The 23,322-nt window shown below is 43.2% G+C and overlaps 1 protein-coding gene across 1 annotated transcript; it reads right to left on the reverse strand.

The window, feature by feature from the left end:
- Window positions 1-5,504: 5,504 nt before the first annotated feature.
- LOC308040204 (centrosome-associated protein ALMS1-like) lies at window positions 5,505-20,510 on the reverse strand. The gene is made up of 3 exons (XM_080344075.1): window positions 20,389-20,510; window positions 7,254-7,388; window positions 5,505-5,832 (listed from the first exon to the last, which is right to left on the reverse strand). The coding sequence occupies exons 1-3, from the start codon at window positions 20,437-20,439 to the stop codon at window positions 5,596-5,598; spliced, it is 423 nt and encodes a 140-aa protein (XP_080200201.1). The 5' UTR covers window positions 20,440-20,510; the 3' UTR covers window positions 5,505-5,595.
- Between the last annotated feature and the right edge of the window lie 2,812 nt (window positions 20,511-23,322).

A 23,322-nucleotide genomic window follows, 5' to 3' on the forward strand; every position in this document is an offset into this window, starting at 1 on the left:
TCATATTTTGGATGCTTAGAATGATTTAGGGGCTCATTACGCTCAGGCAGAACCTGAGTTTCGCAGGCAGAAAAGCAGGTGCTTGATGCTGAAAGCAGCAAGTGACGTCAGTCCGACACTCTTGGAGCATCTTGTGTCAAAACAGTAATTCTTCCTGCTGTCGCTCTGAAGGTCAAAAGCTTCCTCACAGTTGAATTCACTGAAGAAGCAAAGCTGGGCATGTTACTTTATCTTGCAGCCTGCTGACAATTCTGAATGCCAGACTCAAATTGCCATTTGTGGAAGACTTGAAAAAAAAAAGGAAGGCAAAACAAATACAAAACCTTCTTGGCTTTGGCAATCTGTTCCACAATGTAGCAGCAGCAATGTCAATACAACTGTCATTGTGATTTTCCCCCCGCCACTAAATGAAATTCAAAACACTTTTTGAAGAGGAGAATGAATAAATTAGAATTATAGCTTATGTTTCTTCCTCCCCTCTCACCTTTCCTCCTATCCCTTGAAATTTAAGTGCATATACAAAAAGGCTGCAGTGACTGGCACAATAACTAGAGAGTAACAAAATACCAGCACTATCCGGAATTCTTACATCTAAAAAGCCTTCTATTTTCTCTTTAATTCCAGTTGCATTTAAAAGCAAACATTGATAAATATCAGGAATTTTTTCTTGATCAAATGGATTCCAGTTCTGCAAACCCCAATAATGTGGGTAAAAATGCTATAAAGCACACTAAAGACAGCAATCCCATGCAGAGGATGTAGGCAAAACCAAAGCATTCCTAAGCTACCATGTCCGTCTAACTTTTAATACCCACCTTAAGCCTGAATGTCCCACAAACAAAAAAAAAAAGGGGGGTTTTATCAATATTAATCAACTCTAGCTGACAGCACCTCGCTGTGATGCACATGTGGCTTTTAATCACCGAGCTGTCTGTAGATTCAAACATGAGATAGATAACCAAGAGTGCTTTTTATTTCATAAAGGAGAAAATCTCTTCACAAATCTCTTGGAAGTAGCTCCAAATCCACAGCAGCCTGTAATTCATTCAGCCATCCCAAGCTTGTGTGCCTGTGTTAATGGTGGAGTAGAATCTCACATCTTCCTAATGCATCTAACAACATTTTAACAAGCTTAGCAAGGGACTGGGCTTAGTGTTCAGTGTAGACTAAAAACAACTTATTAACTCTGTATGGGCAAATATTTGGAATTTCCAATAAATTACCCACATCTTCTAAGGAAGTAAAAAAAGTGCTGGTCTTCCCTTTAATGTTTTGGTAGGACACAGGATTTTACAAGTTCCTTCAGCAGATGTATAACCGCTCCCAAGACCACCCTCATCCCAGCTTCTGCCTTTACAGACAGAACTCGGCTTCTGTCTTATTTTTTTTCACGGAAATTCACGTATATTCACCACCATAAAGTTAACAGAGAACCATTTAAAAGAGAAGCATTAACTGATAAAAATGAGCAAGAGCTGCACATTGTGATAACAGCCTGTGAGAGTCGGTGTGAAGATGGAGCAGTATTTGCCTGACCATTGCCATCAAGAACTTAGAGAACCGAGGCCCGGACAGAAAGAACAGATGGACAGTGACTTGGAGCGAGGCCCGAGGAGCAGCACTGTGCTGCACTGGTTTCTCTGATATGGGGGGGCTGCTGCTCACAATGGCTGATGTGTGGACTTTGCTGCTTCAGCCAAACGAGCCCCAGCCTCCTGAAGGCCATTGGTATGAGGGTCTCTTCGACCCAGGGACAACAGCTGCCGTCCGGAAGAATGTGTTCTAACCTACAGCCTCAGTTACACGTGTCCCTCACCTGCTCCCCCAAACAATGGCCAACGACAAGGAGCACGCCCAGAAGCTCGCCAAGGGTCCTGAGGTCACCCAATGGACCAGAGAAAGACCCCTGAATGTTGGACACGTAAGCGTTGGCAAAAGAAAGTGTGAATCTCTCAAGCCTGCGCAGTACGAGCCTGGGATGCAAAATCAAGGCGGAGACTGGGCTAAAACTGGGAGCAAGAGGGGTGAAGAAGCATAAAAGATGAGACCAGAATGGACACCATTGAAGATCTTCCCACCAGACGATCCCGAACCACGACGGAGGACCAGCAGGACTCCACGGGACCGGAGACCACAGGGAGCTTCTGGAACTCAACTGGTGATAAACGCAACCTCATTTCTCATCTTTACTTTTACTTTTCCCCATTTCTTTTCCCTTTTCTCTTTTTTACTCTCTCCCTCTATCACATGCCGCTTTACGGGCAAATTAACAAAGTAACATTGCTTGATTGAATTATAACCCCTTGGCATTTTGGTCGCCTTAATTTTGCACTCTGAGAACAAGGTTAAAAGAACCATGAGTCCATCATCGAATGGACCGTGACAAAGCCAAACTCCTAAAACCCTCAGGAGTTGCCATGAATGTTCCTCAAGCAATTTCAACTCCATCTCCTTACGCATCCCTGAAAAAAATTCGCCCAATGGTGTAACCAAAGCAGCTTTAGAAGCACCTTTATTCAGCAATTTCAGTTGCACGCTGGAAAAGTGAGTGACAAATATAATAACCGAAGGGGTTGGGTAACACTTGATTTTGCAGAGTGATCCTCTAAGGGATATTAATACAAAAAGACACACTTTGGGCTTAGCAACAGCATTGTTAAGTTACGTGTTTCCAAGGAAGCATATGCAAGTATATTCATAAAAGGAGTCAAGGTGGAGTGTCGTAAAAGTAAAGAAGAAAGAACAACACGCGTTAGCAGCAGGTAAGAAGTTAACAGATGACAGAACAGTAAATTCCAGTGTGCACACACAAAGGTTTGTGTAGGAAAAATTAACAATTCAATTAGAATTGAGACAGAGCTGACCTTGAAAGCCAAAAGGTAACATACAGCAGTTGAATTTGATGTTAGAACTGGTGTGTAAGACTTGCAAAAAGAATAAATCTATACCTAAATGCAACAACTACAAGTTTAAGAGTGGAACCGATGGGTAACAGCCATGTCTGGGGTCTGGGAAACGTTGTTTAGCACAAGAACTTGGATGCATAAGGAAGCAGAAATGCAATAAACAGAAATAAAACAACTGAAGTAAGATAGGCAAGGAAAAAATTCAAGCTTGGGTAAATAAAACGGCTATCGATAATAATCTTGGCTAATTTTGTCTTCTATAGATAGCACAAAAGGGAAAGTAAAACACAGACGTATGAATATTGTCAACTACACGTCGCTTAGTGCTGCTTTTGATTTCGTTAAATGTGCATGTACAAAAAGGGAAAGATAATTCTTTCCAGACTGATTTCCACAGCTGAAGCTTGAAATTAAAAAACAAGAGGAAAATTTGAGCATGCAAAGGTAATAAAGACAAATGGAGCTGATAAAAGTTGGGTTTATTTCCAAGAAGAACAAGTTTATCTTGTTGGGGAAGATGTGTTTCCAATGATTAAGAGCAATGAGGGAAAGAAGTGAGTGTCTCCGTCTTCACCATTTTGAGGATTCTTAGAAATTATTACAAATATGGTTTGTGTCTCAAGATACAGAGGATAATACTGCATTATAAAGAGAAATTTTCCGTTTCAAAGATGTACTACTACCAGTGGACTAAAAGTTATATCACCAGAATTAACCAGAACACTCTGATCCTACGTGGATGAAAATGAATGTAACCAAGAACAGATCAAGGTGAATCTCAAACCATCCTTTACCAAAAATAATCCATCAATCACTTTGGACAGCTAAAGCGAGAGCTTGATACATCACTAATGGTGATGAGTTAAAAATGTATTACAAAAAATGGAGTTAGAAACTACTTGCCACTGCTGTGTTATTCTTAAAGGACGCTCATAGCTACACCTCACAGTGTTGTGAGGTTTGTTTGTGTTTCAAATTGTATTGTTAATTATAACACTTAGAATAATAGAATATCAAGTTGAAGGGACCATAAGGATCACCTGGTCCAGCCCTTCTTGGCAAAAGCTTGTAATGCACCAATAAACCGCACAGAGGCTTTCACATCTCAGTGCTGACAACAGTACACCTATTAAGGAGCCATTCTGAGGCCCAGATGAGCAATATATTGGGAAGAATTGATATTCACATTAATGTGGTACATTCCAACATGTGTATTGACCCAACCCAGAAAAAAATGTAAGAACTTGTAACAAAGAGAGTTTATAGATACATTCTTACTCCATTATTATGCTTAAGGACCAGAGCTGAGAACTCCTCCAAACAGAACAGTTTGGGTTGAAGGGATCTTCCCAGCTCCCCCAGTGCCCCCCCTGCCATGAGCAGGGACATCTTCACCAGCTCAGGTTGCTCAGAGCCCCGTCCAGCCTGGCCTGGGATGTCTCCAGGGATGGTTCATCCACCACCTCTCTGGCCAACCTGGGCCAGGCTCTCACCACCCTCAGGGACAACAATTTCTTCCTCATGTCCAGCCTGAATCTTCCTCCTTTAGTTTAAAACCATCACCCCTTGTCCTATCACAACAGGCCCTGCTCAAAAGTCTGTCCCCATCTTTCTTATCGGCCCCTTTTAAGTCCAGAAAGGCTGCACTAAGGTCTCCTCAGAGCTTCTCTTCTCCAGCTGAACACCCCAACTCTCTCAGCCTGTCCTTCCAGCAGAGCTGTTCCAGCCTTGGATCATTAAATGCTCCTGTGCTGTGACAATGGGAGGATGACAAGGTTGCTGTATTTCTTGCAAACAGCTCGTTTTTTGTTAGAGCAACAGAAGAGCAAAGCACAGCAAAGCAGCGCCCCAGCACCTCATAGCTACTATACATGAGCCACTGCGTTACTGGCAACTGAGACCATTTGGGGAAAAAAAACCAAAGCGTTGGTGCTTGTAAGTACAACAGTGAAAGTGGGTGAACATCAACATACTCGGACATTATCACCTTCCCCTTCCATGTTGTCTTTGTTATGCTGACTTCCTACATAAGAAAAACCCCTTTAATTAGCTAGTTTGGGTTAAACCTTGTTTATACAGTGTGTAAACCTTGCTTGTACAGTGCTTATAGCTATAATTGCTCAGTTTTTCCTCTTATCTGAAAAGGAATACAAGAGTAAAGAGCAGTAATGTTTATAGGACAAGTTTGTGAAAGGCTACTGAAAACCTTTAAGAACAGTATTTGGAGTTTGCTTCATCTATAAAGAAATCATGTAAGACACCATGAGACATAGAAACAGCATATAGTAGTTTGAATATATGAAAAAGGGGTGCAACTATGAGCACACTTATCAGTTATAAATACAATTATACCTGCCTTAGTATTTTGAAATTAATGAAGATATTTTACTCACAAATTAATACAGATTTTGAGGACACAGAGAACTATTGCCTCACCTAGAGAGAACCCCAAAGATTTCTAACTTTACTCAGGTTTACTAGCAATTCTAAAGGAAAACAATTCTACGGTTTTACCTGAGACCAAAGATAATCAGTTCGCCTGCTAAAAGTTCCAGGGAAGATATACAAACCCTCTTGTTTCAGTTTGAAGATGAGCTTTGACAAGAAAATTAAACAGGATGTATTCTGTAAACACCAGTTTTCACTAAAAGAAGTCAAATCCAGGTTAGGGATTGATTCAAAAGGAAAACTAAGTTAAAGCAGTTAAACAAAGGGCAACGTTGAACATACTCAGCAGTAAACTATGTGCTGGATCTCCAGGAAACCGCCTTCTCGATGCTTCTGCTGAAGACAACGTTCCTTCCTCCAGCGTGGGGAACTCCGTCAGGTCGCTTCTGTCACAAGTCAGGCCAAGCCTGGTCTCCGAGGCAGCAGTTGAACGGCTGGCATCCACTTCTGCTGGAAGCTGATACCATGGCTCAATTCCCTGAGAACAAGCAGCGAGACAAGTGTTCAAGCATCGAGAAAGTTTTACAAGACACATTTCCAAAGGAAATGAAGACTAAGTACTGAAAAAGTGGAATTATTGCCTCTAAATTGTATTTCTTATACAAACAAGAATTGAATCTCTCACTCAGAAAGATCTTGATGAGGACAAATGCTTCATTAGGATGCTGGGCCAATAGGGCTCTTGACACCGTAGTAAAGATGGTTTGCATTGTACAACTGGGGAGTAACAAGCAGCACAGTTTCTGATCTGTCTTTAAAGAAAGTTTCTAGTTAATTCTGATTCTGATTCTAATTCTGAGTTCACACAGATAATGACTTTGAATGCTACATAACTGCTTGGTGTATTTTAAGAAAAAGACTCTTAGTTCACGTTCGAATAGAAAGGAGCATCTTCAGTTCAAGTAACTCACTACAGAATGTGCATTGGGATTACCGTGGCAGTAATTAAACAGAAATTTTAATTATAGAAAAGGCACAGACCAGTCTTCAGTTCGGAGAATTAACAATATCAATCATATATAAGGCAAATCATTACCACCACCATACATAACTCATAATTACATATACATTAATATAACCAAGAAGTCCCAATGAATAGCAAGAAGGATGGTACTACCCCCACTTAATAACTGCAAGCTCTCTACCTTTTGAAACACCACTATGGTATTAAAAGCTATCCTTCACATCAGAATTTTGCTATATGAACTACCATTTTTGCACAATGTTCTTATAATCATTTGGAAATAAAATTTCTGATCAATTCAGTCTTTTCAAACCACCTGTGATCTTATGCCATTCTCAGAGTAATTAATTATTTGGCAGCATATCCATCGGATATAACTACTATGACAGTATCATGATGCGAGAACGATTTTCCTTAATCACATACGGAATGGGTAATTAAAACTAAGATCTAAAAGTAGCCAGATTCCCCATCAACTGGGCACGGCTCTGTGCTAACATGGAAATCCACTGTTTTAAGGCAGACAGATCCAACAATTTAAGAGGCAGGAGCAGGACCAGGATTATAGCAAATTCATACTGAATACAGATCGAAGACACTGTTGCAAAGAAGAAAACATTACACTGGAAAATACCGTTGGCTTATAACCAGAAAACAGAAGGAGGGGGAGAAAAAAAAAATAATAATTAAAAAAAAATTAATTACTGGGGATTCAGTTTTAAATGATACGTCAAAACAGTTTATAACAGTTGGATCAAGATGAGACAACTTGACAGAGTTTGCAAATCTGGTTTTCTGCACTTTCAAGATACAGAAACACAGACCTTTACAGGTCAAGGATGCTGGTCTGAATTATACAGAAAAAGCACTTCATATTCTTTTCAATCATATAATTAACTGTGAACCACAAGCAAAGCAAAGCACAGTGCAAATACCGAATTGAGGGCAGTTTTCTGACGTATTGCTTCTCCCAGGGAGATCCCGCTGGTCACCGATGTCTGCGTGTCGCTGCTGCTGCGGCTCAGGGAATCCTCCTTCCCACCACGGGGCGGGGGAGTTGTTGCAATAGGCTACAAGAAAGAATATGCGTCTTTAAAACAGCATTTCAACATGGCCAATGAAATATATAAAATACACAAGCCACTCCCAAGGCCAACAGTTTTGTGACTACTTCAATGCACTTTGACAGTGACTCAAGTTCCATTGAGAGTCCCAAAACTTAACTAAAAGAGGCAGGTTCATTTGCTACTATTAATCTCCCAAAAAACAGTGAGTATGATTTTCTGCATGTTAGTCAAGCATTTCTGAGGGCCAGAAATTTGTTTCTCATTTCCAACCCATATACACGCAGCTCTCGGTAAATCAGAAAATGCCAAAAAGACTCATCGCCTTGATGAAAGTCAGGTTCTCACATTTGTCCTGTCTGGTTGTTAGGTTTTTTTAATACTCATTTTTTAAATAGTTGTTGAGTATTTTAATAGTAATTAATAGTAATTTTAACACATTTACTACTTTATTAAAAACAGAAGGTTTTTACTTATATAAAGGTTGTAAACTAAACTTTCAACGCCATCTCGCACAGGTATCTTAAAGCAAATCATGGTTGATTTCTATACTACAATTTAGCAATATTGACATACTTTGAAGCCATGAAATGAAGTTCAATTGGACTGCAGCCTAGAAAAGCAGCTGTAACCATTTTCTCTTCCTCACGAGGTAACAGAGGAAGCTGTTGTGAAGTCGGAATGAAATATCTCTTCTGTGCCATCCCATGGCTGAGGTCACAGCGACCGCAACAGCTTTCCCCAGTAAAGAGAGCCAGCCAGGTTCAAACACAATGGGCTGGAATGGTGAAGATAGACATTTCTAGAACACCAAGATACAGTCCAAACACAAATCTTCCAGGAAAGTAGTTAAAAAAACCCCTAGAGAGTCAAACTGGAGAATATCAGGTAATATTATTAATGCAACAATTCAACATGAAGCCTCAATCAGAAGGACTTGTAGTAATACCCCACCTACCCTTGTCCTCTTCCTTGTGTCAACTCAAGTTCAAGTTTAACTCAATAATAATCATTTTTCAAAAAGCCAAGCCAGCCTGGGAAGTATTTTTAGGGATGAAATCAGCAAATGGTGGGGTCTGAAGAACATGGCAGTGAGGACAAGCCAAGCTCCTCATCACCACCTCCTGTATGGTGAATGATGTATCTGGCTGCCGTGAGAATTACAACAGCCATAATTTGGGCAAGAGATCCACGAAGGGCAGAAGTAAAAGGTAAGAGATGGAAAAAAAAGAGAGCGTCAGCGAAAAAGAAGCACTGAATTCCCAGAATATGAATATTTATCATACTGTTGGATATGCGCCTTCGGTTATGAAGTCCTCCAGTGACAACTGGCTTCTCTTCCTGACAAATTGGTCTAATATTCATTTGGAAATTTCCGTTCAGCAGTACAGATCTACCTCGACAGACTGAGCGCATCATTTGCAACCTTTAGCACAACAGAAAGCAAGCCCTGGAATTTTTCATGAAGACATTAATTACATTCTAAGAGATCAGACTCAAGTTAGAGAAAAGCCCAGACCTGTGTAAAAGAAATACGTAAAATCTAACATTTGAGATTGTTTTCTTTAGATGTGACTATTACCTACTAGATTAGTTAAACTGACACCTGAACTCTCTTTCATTCTTCTTACACATTAAACGATGTGATTGGTTTTTAATTTATTACAAAATGCTAGTCCGTATTGGACCTTAGGAAAGGTGAACTCACTCGACTGCTTATGGCACCTCAGTTGAATGTGATCCTTATATAAAACATACCATCTCTGCATTTTTCAAGCACAGTTACCAAAAGCTCAACTCTACACAGCAATGTCACAAATTTTCACTTTTGGAAGGACAATAATTTCCAGAATTTCAGTACCATATGCCATCTTAAATCCTTCAACCAAACCGCATTACTGCAATAGAAACAATGTCGCTTTCTCTACAGGTCAGCACCAGCAAACAAATTACTTGGAACAGCAAGTATATTTTTGTACAAGTTTTAAAAAGCTGTAGCTTGTTTATTAACAATGATGTGTAAATTATACCTGGGAAACTAGGACTCAACTAGGCAGAAAATACTCTTCCAAGTTAATTTCCTGCACAAAATAAATTTGGTTGGGCTTTGTATTTGAACTAACAAAACCAATTGTAGCCTGTATCCATATACTCAATTCCTATTGCATTCCCCTAGTTCCTATTGTTCATACTAATCAAGTTGTTAAAAGAAGCAGCACTGAAGTGTACGTGACAATAACTTTGAATGCAAAGCATTCCAGTAGCTATTTGGTAATTTAATTAAGGCCTATTATTGAAAATTTGGGTTTACAATACGCATCTATAGAAAAGGGCAATTTTATTAATCTGGAAATTAATAGTGTTAGGTACTGGAAATAAATAGCGATAGGTAAGGGAGCCATACTGTGATTATAAAACTAATTCCACAAATAAAAAGGTACTGATTTTATTTACATAGGCTGGGCATTGCTAATTAAGTGGGTGTTCTAGAATTTAGAATGGATGAGTAATGACAGCATTCAAGATGTACACGGCGAACAAAAGACTAAACAACCCGACTGTGCATGTTGTTGTTCATTCTCTCCTTTCAAATGACCTTCTCTAGCCTATGGTGAGCAATCCCTCTCCAAATTGTTTAATTACTCCTATACCTGTCAGCCACTTCAATTAAAATCCTATTTCTAGGCTGCAGCAGTCGCACTACAGACTTCCCTCATCACTTTGCATGAAGGGAATTCTTCAGCTCCCAAAGCCTACTGATTAACCTAAAAAATAGAAGTTGACTGGCAACCTAAAGAAAAATCTGACCAAGACAATACTTTAATTAAGCCTTAGAGCCAAACTTTGAATTTGAGCCTTTTCCTGTATAGTTTCAACACACGTGAAGTGACATATTCTTCATTACAACACTGCAAAGAAACAGCATGAAAAACATCATCTGAACAGGTTTCTTCTACCTGTAGCTTCATTGCTTCATCTTTTACCAAAATATTTTATTATAGAATGGAAAAAAAACCAACAAGCCCACAATTCACTATCAACTAAAGCCAGACAGAACCCTCCTTGGAGAGAGAATTTAACTTAAACAAGGCAAATGGGGATAAAATGAGAGTATAGAACAATAAAATACAACTGAGCTTCTGTTTCGTGGGAATTTCTTTCCTCCTCCTAAATTTACAGTTTTCAAAAGCCGTTCATTTCACATTAGAATTTTGGATAGGTGTGACCAGTCTTATTTTGGGAAAAGCCAACCAGTGATGTATCACATGCAGATTTCTCAAGAAGAAACTGGTGGAGAAATGCTAATGAGTTATGATGCAATTACTACAAATAGCAATATTCTAGAAGAGTCAGAGTACAATCCAGAGCTACCAAAAGCTCCAATACTCAGTGCCCCAGAAGAGCAGGATGGATTCAAAGCAGCATTATTATTGCTAAGAGTACTCATATAGCACCTGCCATGCAAAGACCCAAAAATGTTTCAGAAACACTGATTCATAGCACTACTTTAGAATGTACATAATAAATATCTTGCTTTTACTATGCACAGAGAACTTAATGTACAACAATATGGGAAATCAGCTGCAGAACTGATTTCCCAATTAGCGTGATCTGACCATAATGCTGCAAATGCCTCTTATTTGATGCTTTAAAATTTCATCTGGCTTTGCCTGGAGCTTCTGAAAGAAAGTCAATAAGAAGAACAGCTACAGCATCACAAGACAAGGAGATTAGAGCATGAATGAGAACGTGAAATAAGATATGAAATAAATGTTTGTATTGCAGTTAGGTAACATGATACCCTTTACACATTTTAATATTCCATGTAAGTAGCTGCTGTCATTGTCACAGCGATGCTGCAGCATCATGAACATTAAAAGTGGTCTGCACAGTGGCAGAACTGTAGAGATAAGATAATTATAGAGTCGATTGCTGGTAAAACATAATTCAAATGATTTTGCAACTCCCTCATATAAACAAGAAACATACTTCTGTTTTGTTTAAGTAAGCAGAATAAAATATTACAGAAAAGCAAGAAACAGTCGTTAGTCTCCCAAGTCCATCCAGGTTTTCCAGTTTTGATTTCCAGCTGTCAACATTTCTTATCAAAATACCCATAAACTATTGATCTGTGGGGAGAGAGAGGGGAAGAGCGTTTGAATTGGGGGGGAGGTGAAAGGAGATTAAGTAGAACCTCAAAAATAGGAATGTACTTATAATTAATTAGCAATTCTCCCCTGAAACGCCCCCCAGAAAACATCAGTAGCGTTCAATCCCAACAAATTTCATGTCAAATGAAAAATGACCATCAATGCTTGATTTTTCCAGAAAGGCTGGAAAAAAACAGCCACACGATAAAGCAAAAGCTCTAGAAATGAAGCAGCAACCCCAGCGCCCCAGGTTCAGAGCAGCCCACCTGGGAAACGCTCAGCAACACCACACGTACCCATCCCAGCGCCACTCATTCCATCAGTCAGCCCTTGCACATCATCACAAAAACCATCTCCATGGTCCTCACAAACTTAATCACATCAACGCATTTCATCAAATCTTCCCAGAAGAATCTAAGACTTCTTTAGAGTTAGATCTTTCAATATTTCCTTCAAATAAAACTTAAAAAGGCAAGTTTTTACACAACTGCGTATATCCACAACTACATAAATCCAAATTTTATGGTGGCAAGGCTTAAGTCTCATCAGCTGTAGTTTGTGCTGCGTGTTTAGCATCGCTCTTTAAAGGAAGGAAGCAAACAGGCAAGAGCACATTCTGTTTCATTATTTCATTTTTAAGCCTCACACCAAAAAGCAAATATTAAAGAAACAGCCCAAGGGAACAGATCTGCCTGCGTGTCCCAGGGTGGGGGTGCAGCACAAAGCAGCTGCAAGCAAAAAGTAAATTAGGAGTATAATCATCTCTGAGGGCTTCCATATAATTAAAGTCAAATGAAGAAAACTTAACAAGGTTTTTCTTCCTAGAATCCAATACAGTAAAAGTTAAGCTTTTGCTGCTAAATGCATACTGAGAGGAAAAATAAAGCTGAACAACTACAACCACCCCCACAGAACGCAGTGCCATTAACTTCAATGGTAGGAACAGCCGATCCTGTTTGGCATTCCTGACCGATGCTGATTTCATAGAAAGAAAAGAGAACGTTTCTCAGTTTTGAGCAACTGGAAGTTCAAATATCCAGGCTTGGCTCTTCTTACTTTATTCTGACCTACAGACCACTGAAAATATCCCAGTAAAAATATCATACAATAGCACAACAAATCAATATATCTAGATAGACACGGGAAAGAGAACTACCTAGGTTATTCACTCTAACAGCCTGATCATCCTAGAATATCAGAAATACACTATAATTTCTTTCAAACAGTTCATTTCATCTCATTTCTCCCTCCTAAAAATCAGAGGCACATGGCCAAGTTAATTTAGTATAAATCTTGCGTTTCAGTTCCCTTGTCTATCTCAACATACAAAAACATGCAGTGGAGGTCAGGACCAACTATTCCAAGACTCATGAGTAGCTATCCAAACAAGGTGATCGCATAAAAGTGCCAGAGGTGGATCTCAGTCTGAAATTACCTTTGCTGCATTTCATCTTCCTAACTTCAGGACTTTTTTTTTTCTTATTTTGTCAAGAGTATTCCAGATTCTGATACCATTTTCCAAAGCGTTTATCACTTGCCCCAGCATAGCCTTATCTACTTATTTTCAGGGTCTCACCATATAACAATCATGCAATTCATCAGTGAAAACACTTAACAGGAATGAGCCAGGAAAAACCATCAAAACTGTACCTGAAATGCCTTCCAAACTGCTGCATATTTTCTTAGTTTATCCCAAGATCAAAACCTATTCTGAGGCCATGATACAACCATACGCCAGCACCCCTTGAGCTAAGAGATCACTTACCCTCTCAAAGATGATAATTAAATGGGTTTGAATACAATTGTCCTTAACAGAGCCACACTGGGTATTTTCTTAATTTACTTAAAATGGTTTCAAGTAGTTTGTTCTAAATTCTTGTGTTTCTCTGCTTTCGTTGCCTATTCCTAGTGGATAAACAAGCATGCAATATAAAAACCACAAATAATGAATAATTAAACAAGGGATAATAATAATTAAATAATAATTACATAAACAAGTAACAAAGGAACACGGAGAAACAGGCACATATTTACCTCTCCAAACATGGAATTAACCCTGAAGAAACAATTTTGCCAGAACACGAAGAATGTAGGTTGCACTGTCCCATACATACCTGCTCATTTATGGCACAGTTATCAGCTTGTAATGAACAGCCAAGGAAAAGCAAAGCAACTGTCATGCAAAGCACTTCAAAGGCTACATAAAAACTCAGAATTCCCTTACACTACATGAACACAATTGCATTTAATAATAAAGCCATGAGAAATTCAGTTGCTGGATTACAGTCCGTATCAACCCTACTTTGTGTATCAGAACACAAAGGAAAAAAAAACACCCTCATTCAAATGCAGAAGAAGTTTTTACAGCAAAGATTTTTTTTTTTTGGCCAGAAACCCAGCACCACAAGTTGCATGAAAATTGTCAGTATTTGAGTGCAGCTACTGAAATCAGTAACGAAATTCCCATCGTCTGCAAACAGTTCAGCACTAGAAGTTCATCCAGAATCATAGAACACTTTGGGTTGGAAGAGACCTTCAAAGATCACCTAGTTCCAACCCCTGCCATGAGCAGGGACATCTTCACCAGCTCAGGCTGCTCAGAGCCCCGTCCAGCCTGGCCTGGGATGTCTCAGGGATGGTTCATCCACCACCTCTCTGGCCAACCCGGGCCAGGCTCTCACCACCCTCATGGGGAAGAATTTATTCCTTATATCTAATCTAAATCTCCCCTCTTTCAGTTTAAAGGCACCACGCCTTGTCCCAATACCACCCTGTAAAAAGTCCCTCTCCAGCTTTCCTGTAGGTTTCCTTGAGGCACTGGTGGCTGCAATAAGGTCTCCCCGGAGCTTCTCTTCTCCAGCTGAACACCCCAACTCTCAGCCTGTCCTCCCAGCAGAGTTGTTCCAGCCTCAGGTCATTTCTGTGGCTCCTCTGGCCCCTCTCCAGCAGCTCCATGTGTGTCCTGTGCTGAGGATCCAGAGCTGGACCAGCAATGCAAGGGGGTCTCACCAGAGTGGAGCAGAGGGGCAGAATCCCCTCCCTCCACCTGCTGCCCACAGGGCTGGGGATGCAGCCCGAGATACAGTTGGGTTTCTGGGCTGCAAGTGCACATTGTCAGGTCACGCTGAGCTTCTCATCAACCAGCACACCAAAGCCCTTCTCCTCAGGGCTGCTCTTAAACCATTCTCTGCCCAGTCTGTATTTGTGCTTGGGGTTCACCCAATCCATGTGCAGGACCCTGCACTTGGCCTTGTTGAACTTCAGCCGCTCCAGCCTGTCAAGGTCCCTCTCATCACTGATGTCCACTGGGACACAGAGCCCTTGACCCCAACTCTTTGAGTGCAAACATCCAGCCAATTTCTTACCCACTGAGTGATCCATACATCAAATCCATATCTCTCCGAGACAAAGATGTCATGCAGGACAGCGTCAAATGCTTTGCAGAAGTCCAGGTAGGTGATATCAGTTGTTCTTCCCTTAACCACCAACGCTGTAACTCCACCTTAGGCCACCAAGCTCGTCAGGCATGATATGCCCTTGGTGAAGCCATGTTGGCTGTCACCAATCACCTCCTCATTTTCCATGTGCCTTAGCATAGCTTCCAAAAGGATCTTCTCCATGACCTTGCCAGGCACAGAGGTGAGACTGACAGACCTGTAGTTCCCCAGGTCTTCCTTCTCTCTCTTCTTAAAAATGTGGGTTGTTTCCCCTTTTCCAGCCAGTGGGAACTTCATCAGACCATCACAACTTCTCAAATGCAAAGGACGTACCAGTAAATAATATACATTTAGAAAATATTATTCAAAAAAATGTAGAAATGATTTGGTGCTGTCAGGTATGAGAAACACAAATTATTTGAGATGTAACTTGCTTTTTCAGTAAGGACTGGCATGCTAGCAGCACTTTCCAGACCCACACCATTCTGGCATGAAGGGAACACCAACTAGCACTAGGTAAATTCTGAACTGTTTTATTACCTTTGTGCAACAAACTTTGGGTTTTCAAACACCTACAAGAGATCAGAACCAGCGCAGCAGATCTCAAATGAAAACAAGGGAAGATTCAAAACATAGTAAACTGCCAGGGTGTGCTGAAAGCATTCCAGAAAGGTAACCTGTATGTGTACACAATGTACACTGATTTTGAACCCTTTAAAAATCATAGTTTAGACTGTCAAGTTTATAACATCAATAGTTTTACGGAGCATCCTAAAACAAGTAGAAAATTAATTGCCACTGATTTGCAACAAGTCTGCCTGTTTTTTGCTTGGTTTCCTAAGACAGGGAGGCTTCCAAGGCTGAGAACACCCTGCTCAGTGGCACTGTAAGGCAATCTAAAAGCCGATTACTGTAATACAGCGTAATGCCCAAAGCAGAGGTTTTATTCATGTAATCACAGTGTAACTTATGTTGGAAGGACCTCTGGGGGTCACCCAGTCCAACCTCCTGCTCACAGCAGGACTCACTTCAAGGCTGGATCAGGATACTCAGTTCTTATCCAGCCAACTTGTGATTATTTCCAAGGATGGAGATTCAGCCACATCTGTGGGCGCTGGTCCAGCACTTCACCACCCTCCCTGTGAAAAACTCATCTCCAGTTGGAATTTCTCCTTACTGTAACACATCACCACGGCTGCTTGTCCTGTCACTCCAGTGCACCTCCAAGAAGATTCTTCCTCTGTCTTCTCCACATCTCTTTTCTGGTAGGGAAGCACCACTTCCAGGTCTTCACCTTCAGCCTCCTCCTCCTCCCTAGGGCAAAGCAACCTCTACAGCTTCTCGTCATGCATCATGTGCCCCAGCTGCTGTCTTGGTGGCCTCCACCTCATTTTGCTGACGTCTCTCTTGTCCTGGCAGCCCAGAACAGGGGACAGGATCCAGTTGTGGCCACAAAGAGGGAATATTCAGTTCCATCCAGCTGCCAATTATACTCTTATTAACGCAGCCCAGTGCATGGCTGGCATTTATTGCTGCAAGACTTAGCTGTCACCTCACATTTAACTTGCTGCCCATCAGGTCCTCACGCTCTTCTCTGAAGGGCCACCAGTTGGTACTGATATACAGGAATTTTCTTTCTGGGTGAGAAAGACTGAATTTTTCATAGCTAAAGCTCATGAGATACCTCTTGGGCCATTAATCCAGCTTGCCAAGGTCCCTCTGAAGTTTCCCCATGTCCAATAGAGCCAACACCAGCCGGCTCCAAGATGGACCCACTGCTGGCCAAGGCCAAGCCAGCCAGCAATGGTGGTAAAGCCTCTAGGATAACATATTTAAGAACAGAAAAAAACCTGCTAAGGAACAATAGCAATGGAGAGAGGAGTGAGAACATGTGAGAGAAACAGCCCTGTAGACACCAAGGTCAGTGAAGAAGGAGGGACAGGAGGTGCTCCAGATGCTGGAGCAGAGATTCCCCTGCAGTCTATGGTGAGACCACCTGTCTCCTGCAGCCCATGGAGGTTAAAGGTGGAGCAAATACCCACCTGCAGCCCATGGAAGTTAAAGGTGGAGCAGATCTCACACTGGAGAAGTTCATGAAGAACTGTTTCCATTGGGAGGGACCCCATGTTGGAACAGGGAAGAGTGTGAGGAGACCTCCCTGTTCTTTATATATAACTTCTATGTACTCTCTGCTTTGGACCACTGAAAAAGCAATGAGTATCCCCAATTTTTAGACTTTTGTTTGTTTGTTTACATGATACTGACAAGAGCTGTAACTTTTCTTTGTTTAGATGACATTGATAAGAGCTGTCCTCTGACTTTAACAAAAATGTTCATTCCTTTCTCTTTTCCACACTAAATTACCACTGAAATAAAATACCACTGTCAGAAGGACCTTATTTTGATGTTTCTACTTGGATTAATCAAAAAAAAAAAGAGAAAAAAAAAGAGAGAATAATTTCTATTAATGATGGGCTTTTGGCAATGTAGCTATCAATTTGCAGCATTTAAGAACAAGAACCAAAGACTTGATCCTACAGGATCCTGTTTGTAATCACTATGCTTAGCTAGATGTAGAATCAAAAACTTTGCAGGACAGGATTTAAACCCTCTTCATAATCAAAAACAAACTAAAAGAGGAAACAGCCAATGTTTTCACTGCTAAAGGAAAACAGCACAAACAGTAAGAAGTATCACTATGTTGGTTATAGAAATTCTTCTCACTCTTACAGTCCGATGCCAAAAGTTCAATAATCCCTTTAAATTGTCACAAACAGGTACTTGGGCTGCGAGATACAGTCCCAGTCTCTCCTCAGTAAGCAAAAACTTGAGGTTAGAGCTGAGTAGATGTTTCTTAAGCCAATTTTAACCACAATTAACAGTTCAGCTGGTTTGTTGTCTCTTGGAATATGGGACAAAACAACACAGAGGTAACAACAAGTACCCAGGGCACAACAGCACAGGTACCTTCATCTGACAGGCAAGCTGGGACTTGCAGATTTACAGCACTCCTGAAACTACAGCCATGCACAGCACTAGCTACAAAGCTTTTCAGTGTTATTCTCTCTTTGTCAATTGAAATTAGAGCTAAAAGAGTTTCTTGCAATAGAAATACGCAATAAAGGTGTAAAAGCAGCCATGCTACAACAGACAGAAGATGTGCCCAGTCTATCCCCTTGGCCCAGAAGAACAGCAGAGCATTAGCAACAAGCCTGGTATTCCCAGAGCTGGGCGCTGGTTGTCAGAGCAGCAATTAAACCACAGAGCAAAACAAACGCTGAGAAGGAAGCAACAGCCACCGTAAAACACAACTTGATAGCCAAAAAGGATCAAAATAAGCGGACCTGTGATGAACATGGTGAAGGTGAAACAAGAAGCAGGAGGGAGGTTCACTGGGCTAGAACATCACATACAACTTCATAAAGTTAACGAGGAAATTTGCCTGTAAATCAGCATTCAAATGAACTTCATTCCTACTTAAATATATACAAGAATACATAGTAGTGGAAGAACCGTCCCTTTTACTCGGTGGCAAATTAGCTTTCCTGAAAACACAGGGTGAAGGTCCTTTAGCAGATGGTTTCTGAAAACCAAATTAAGATCATATCATCCGAACTCCCATATACACATGTTCATTAAGGCTGGTCTTGCCTTTAACAGATCATATTTATTCACACAGCGGCTTCTATTCCTTGTTTAAGTCTCGATTAATTTTCCCGATGAGACTGAAATGTATTGATCCTTGGTTCATCTCAGGGAAGGTTTATGAAAATTGATACAATATCTACTACTTGTTGCCATTTGGCTGTTGCATCTCCAAGTTTCTTCAGAGCTCTGGGATGATGCTCTGGAGTGATCACTGACCCTCACAACTTCTCATTTGGGGTTGTCCTCTGGCACCTTTCCTAATACAGACCTGCAAACGGGACATCCATAAACACCTCCAGACCCACGTGTCCAACATCAGGCACCCTGCATAAAGATGCCTCGCAACAGTTTGCAAGAGTCAGAACTTGCACAGGTACTACAAGCCCTTTACAATTCTGGAAACCACCACAAGAACAGCAGGACAGATGAGACCAGGGGCCAGAAACACAGAATGTCAGGGGTTGAAGGGCCCTGGAAAGCTCATCCAGTGCAATCCCCCCATGGAGCAGGAACACCCAGATGAGGTTACACAGGAAGGTGTCCAGGCGGGTTGGAATGTCTGCACAGAAGGAGACTCCACAACCCCCTGGGCAGCCTGGGCCAGGCTCTGCCACCCTCACCAGGAACAAGTTTCTTCTCATATTTAAGTGGAACCTCCTGTGTTCCAGTTTGAACCATTGCACCTTGTCCTATCACTGGTTGTCACCGAGAAGAGCCTGGCTCCATCCTCCTGACACTCACCCTTTATACATCTGTAAACATGAATGAGGTCACCCCTCAGTGTCCTCTTGTCCAGCTCCAGAGCCCCAGCTCCCTCAGCCTTTCCTCACACGGGAGATGCTCCACTCCCTTCAGCATCTTGGTGGCTGCGCTGGACTCTCTGCAGCAGTTCCCTGTCCTGCTGGAACTGAGGGGCCACAACTGGACACAAGATTCCAGGTGTGGTCTCCCCAGGGCAGAGCAGAGGGGCAGGAGAACCTCTCTGACCTACTGACCACCCCCTTCTAACCCACCCCAGGTACCATTGGCTTCCTGGCCACAAGGGCCCAGTGCTGGCTCATGGTCACCCTGCTGTCCCCAGGACCCCCAGGTCCCTTTCCCCTACACTGCTCTCTAATAGGTCATTCCTCAACTTATAGTGGAATCTGGGGTTGTTCCTATTCAGATGCAACAGTGCAATACCACAGGAAAGGAGCTTCCCTACGCTCTCACAAAAGATTTATGATGATCCCAGGACATGAGGGTAGCAACATACGATGGGACACCTGTGACCTCCAGAGATCTCCCCTTGCCCATCTCCAGCACTGAGATGAACACAGCAAAGTGCACAGAGCCAAATATGAGCCCTTCTGGGGCACCAATGGCTCCATGGGGCCACTGGCTGTGACCACTGAGGAGGGTCAGTGACCAAACCAACTACACCGGTCAAGCCAACTGCACCCAGCCGTCCCCAGGGCAGAGTAAGGGACGATGGAAACAGGACAATGACACACACAGGAGGAGGAATCAGACCAGCTGCAGCCCCCGCGCTCTCAAAGGCAGAGCCTTTGCATCCTCCCTATTGCTGGGGCGGAACAATGAGCGCCAGCCCCTTCTCGGGGCACAAGGCGAGATCAGGCCAGCTTCCACACACAGGCACGGAAGGAAAAACACGAGTGAACCGGCAGTCACTCCCCTGGCCCCCAGGCCGGGCTGAGGGGCAGCCCAGGGCAGCCACCGCCTCCCCGCAAAGGGCGCCTGCGCCAACCCCTCCGGAGACCACGTACTCACAGGAACCTGCTCTTCCTCCTCCTCCTCTTCCTCCTCCTCTCCCGGCTTCATGGCGACAGACGGACATGCAGACAGACACACGGGCAGACTGGACACCCCGTCCCCTCACAGCGGCCGCCCGGAGCCGCCCCGCCGCGCATGCGCCGCCGCCCCGTCATCCCGCCTCGCGTCGTTAGGGACTCGCTCCCCGCCCCGCGCATGCGCAGCCGCCACCGGTGGCCGTTGCGGGGCGGGGCGGGGCGGGCGCCGCCGAGCGGCGGGTGGGGAGCGCGCGGAGCTGGTTTTGGCGCGCCGAGCGGCAGCGAGTGGCGGGAAGGAGGGGGTGTACATACAAACACGTGCGCACAGAATCGTACGCTCACAGAGTCGTTTTGGTTGGAAAAGACCCTCAATGTAAGAAACATTTTGCAAATATAATAGGCTCAGGCAGCATCTCTCAGCAAAACCATTTTTTTAATAACGATATTGCAACACTGGGTGTTCTACCTAAACGTAGGTCTGTACACATAAGCAGACACATCGTAAAAAGAACCAGAAATCATGAATGCATTGCAAAGAGCAAGTTTTATTTTAGTTACCTCTCTACTGGGGGATCTCCTAAGCTGCACCTAAGGTCCCAGGCAGAGGTGACACCAGCGGGGATGCAGGCGCTGGTCAGTTCAGCCCTGCTGGCAGATCACTGGGTCTGCTGAGCTCGCTTGTATTTCATGGCTTCAGGCAGGCGCAGCCTCCCGCTCTTTCTCACAACAAAGCAGGAATCTCAGACAGTGATAAGGTGCCTGGAGTTTCTCACAGGCCTGTGTTATCTAACGCAGAGGTTCTACTCACCAAGCACACAAAGTCAGTAAAATAGTGTGATGTATGTGCTTTTTCTACGGACAGGTGCAAGTCACTTGAGTGTATTTACATTGAACTAACCTCCTCGCCGATCTTAACAATACATTCCCATACTGTATGCACACATAACATGGCAAAAAGCACTTGCTTATATCCCCCCAAAATCCCGGCTGCAATTTCCCTGCCCTGTTCCCCATTGGTTGGGTACATCAGGGTGTACAGACTACCCTGATGCCTGCCTCAGTTTACATACAATACTCTTCCCCTTATCAATCTATTTAAAATGTGCATTCCTGGTACTTTGGCTACCCTTCCCCCTAAATTAGCTGGTAAATACAGGCATCAGAATGCATACAGATGTCAGTATATATTCCGGGAAGAGACTGTGTTTTACATTGAGGATTCATAGTCTGACGTTTCTCGGTCCTTCTACCCTGCTGGGTTCACGTGCCAGGTCCTGAGTTATGTAAAAACAACAGTTCTTTGTTAAATGTTACTTGCACTCAAGATCAAGGAGTGCAACCATAACCTACCCCTGGCACTGCCCCATGTCTTGAGAACCTCATCTCTGTCTGTTCAACCCTCCAGGGATGGTGACTCCAGCACTGCCCTGGGCAGCCTGTTCCAATGCCCCACAGCCCTTTGGGGAAGAAACTGTTCCCCAGATCCAACCTCAACCTCCCCTGGTGCAACTTGAGGCCATCATGTCAGCGGCCCTACCAACACATCCTGTGCCCTCCCAGCTTCCAAGGCAGCCCGCTGGGTCAGACTGAGCTCACAGTAAATGCACGATCACAGAATCCCAGAGTGTCAGGGGTTGAAGGGCCCTGGAAAGCTCATCCAGTGCAATCCCCCCATGGAGCAGGAACACCCAGATGAGGTTACACAGGAAGGTGTCCAGGCAGGTTGGAATGTCTGCACAGAAGGAGACTCCACAACCCCCTGGGCAGCCTGGGCCAGGCTCTGCCACCCTCACCAGGAACAAGTTTCTTCTCAAATTTAAGTGGAGCCTCCTGTGTTCCAGTTTGCACCCATTGCCCCTTGTCCTGTCACTGGTTGTCACCAGAAGAGCCTGGCTCCATCCTCCTGACACTCCCCCTTTCCATATTGATCCCCATGAATGAGTCCCCCCTCAGTGTCCTCTTGTCCAGCTCCAGAGCCCCAGCTCCCTCAGCCTTTCCTCACACGGGAGATGCTCCACTCCCTTCAGCATCTTGGTGGCTGCGCTGGACTCTCTCCAGCAGTTCCCTGTCCTGCTGGAACTGAGGGGAAATTTCTTTTGAGTGAAAGGTTTTTCAAATGAGTGTGGTGACTGCATGATTTTCCTGTGATGGAACCATTTCTGCTGCTGTTCTGTGCCAGTGCACTTGCAGAGAGACAATACCTGGTCATAACAAGCTTTGGAACTTGGTGATGGGCATTCACTAAAACCCGGCAGCGTTTTGAGGCAGTGTAGGTGTTACCAGGGAATGAGCTGCAGTTCCTGGGTGGGATGGCCATTCAGCTTGCTCAAAGCTGTCCATTGGAGAGGTGGTCTGTCTGTGGCAGTCTGTCAGGGACGACCTTCCCCGTGGGTTGGTGAAAGGACAGGCTGCAAGTTTGGGGGAGACTCTGCCACATGGGCATGTGGTGAAGATGAGATGAACCCATGCAAGGACAAGTTCAGGTCTGGCTGTCAGCGGCTGCCCCTTAATTGTTCATTCCTTTTCTTTGGGTGCCATGGAGGAACAAGGAGCTCCACATTTCCCTTGATACAGCCGTAATGCTCTCCCTGAGGCCTTCAGCACAAGTACTGACTATAACAATTGTCACGGTTGAGACGGACAAACGACAAGGACCAAGTTCTTTCAAGATGAAAGTAATAGATTCCATTTATTGCTACAAGTGCATTTTTATACAATTCTACCAGTTCATGTGTCTTTTCACTATTGGTTACAAGTTACAGCACTAACATCTCATTGGTTAATTTTCCTACCATCCATGTTATTCTTCTATCCCCTTCTCTCTCACGGGTACATCTCTCCTCTCTCCGGATACTCCTTTACTCCCATCCTTCTCAAGGGTAAATCTTAATATCTCAAGGCTGATCTCTACTCT

The sequence above is a fragment of the Nesoenas mayeri genome (genome assembly GCF_963082525.1).
Source record: "Nesoenas mayeri genome assembly, chromosome: 4".
NCBI lineage: Eukaryota > Metazoa > Chordata > Aves > Columbiformes > Columbidae > Nesoenas > Nesoenas mayeri.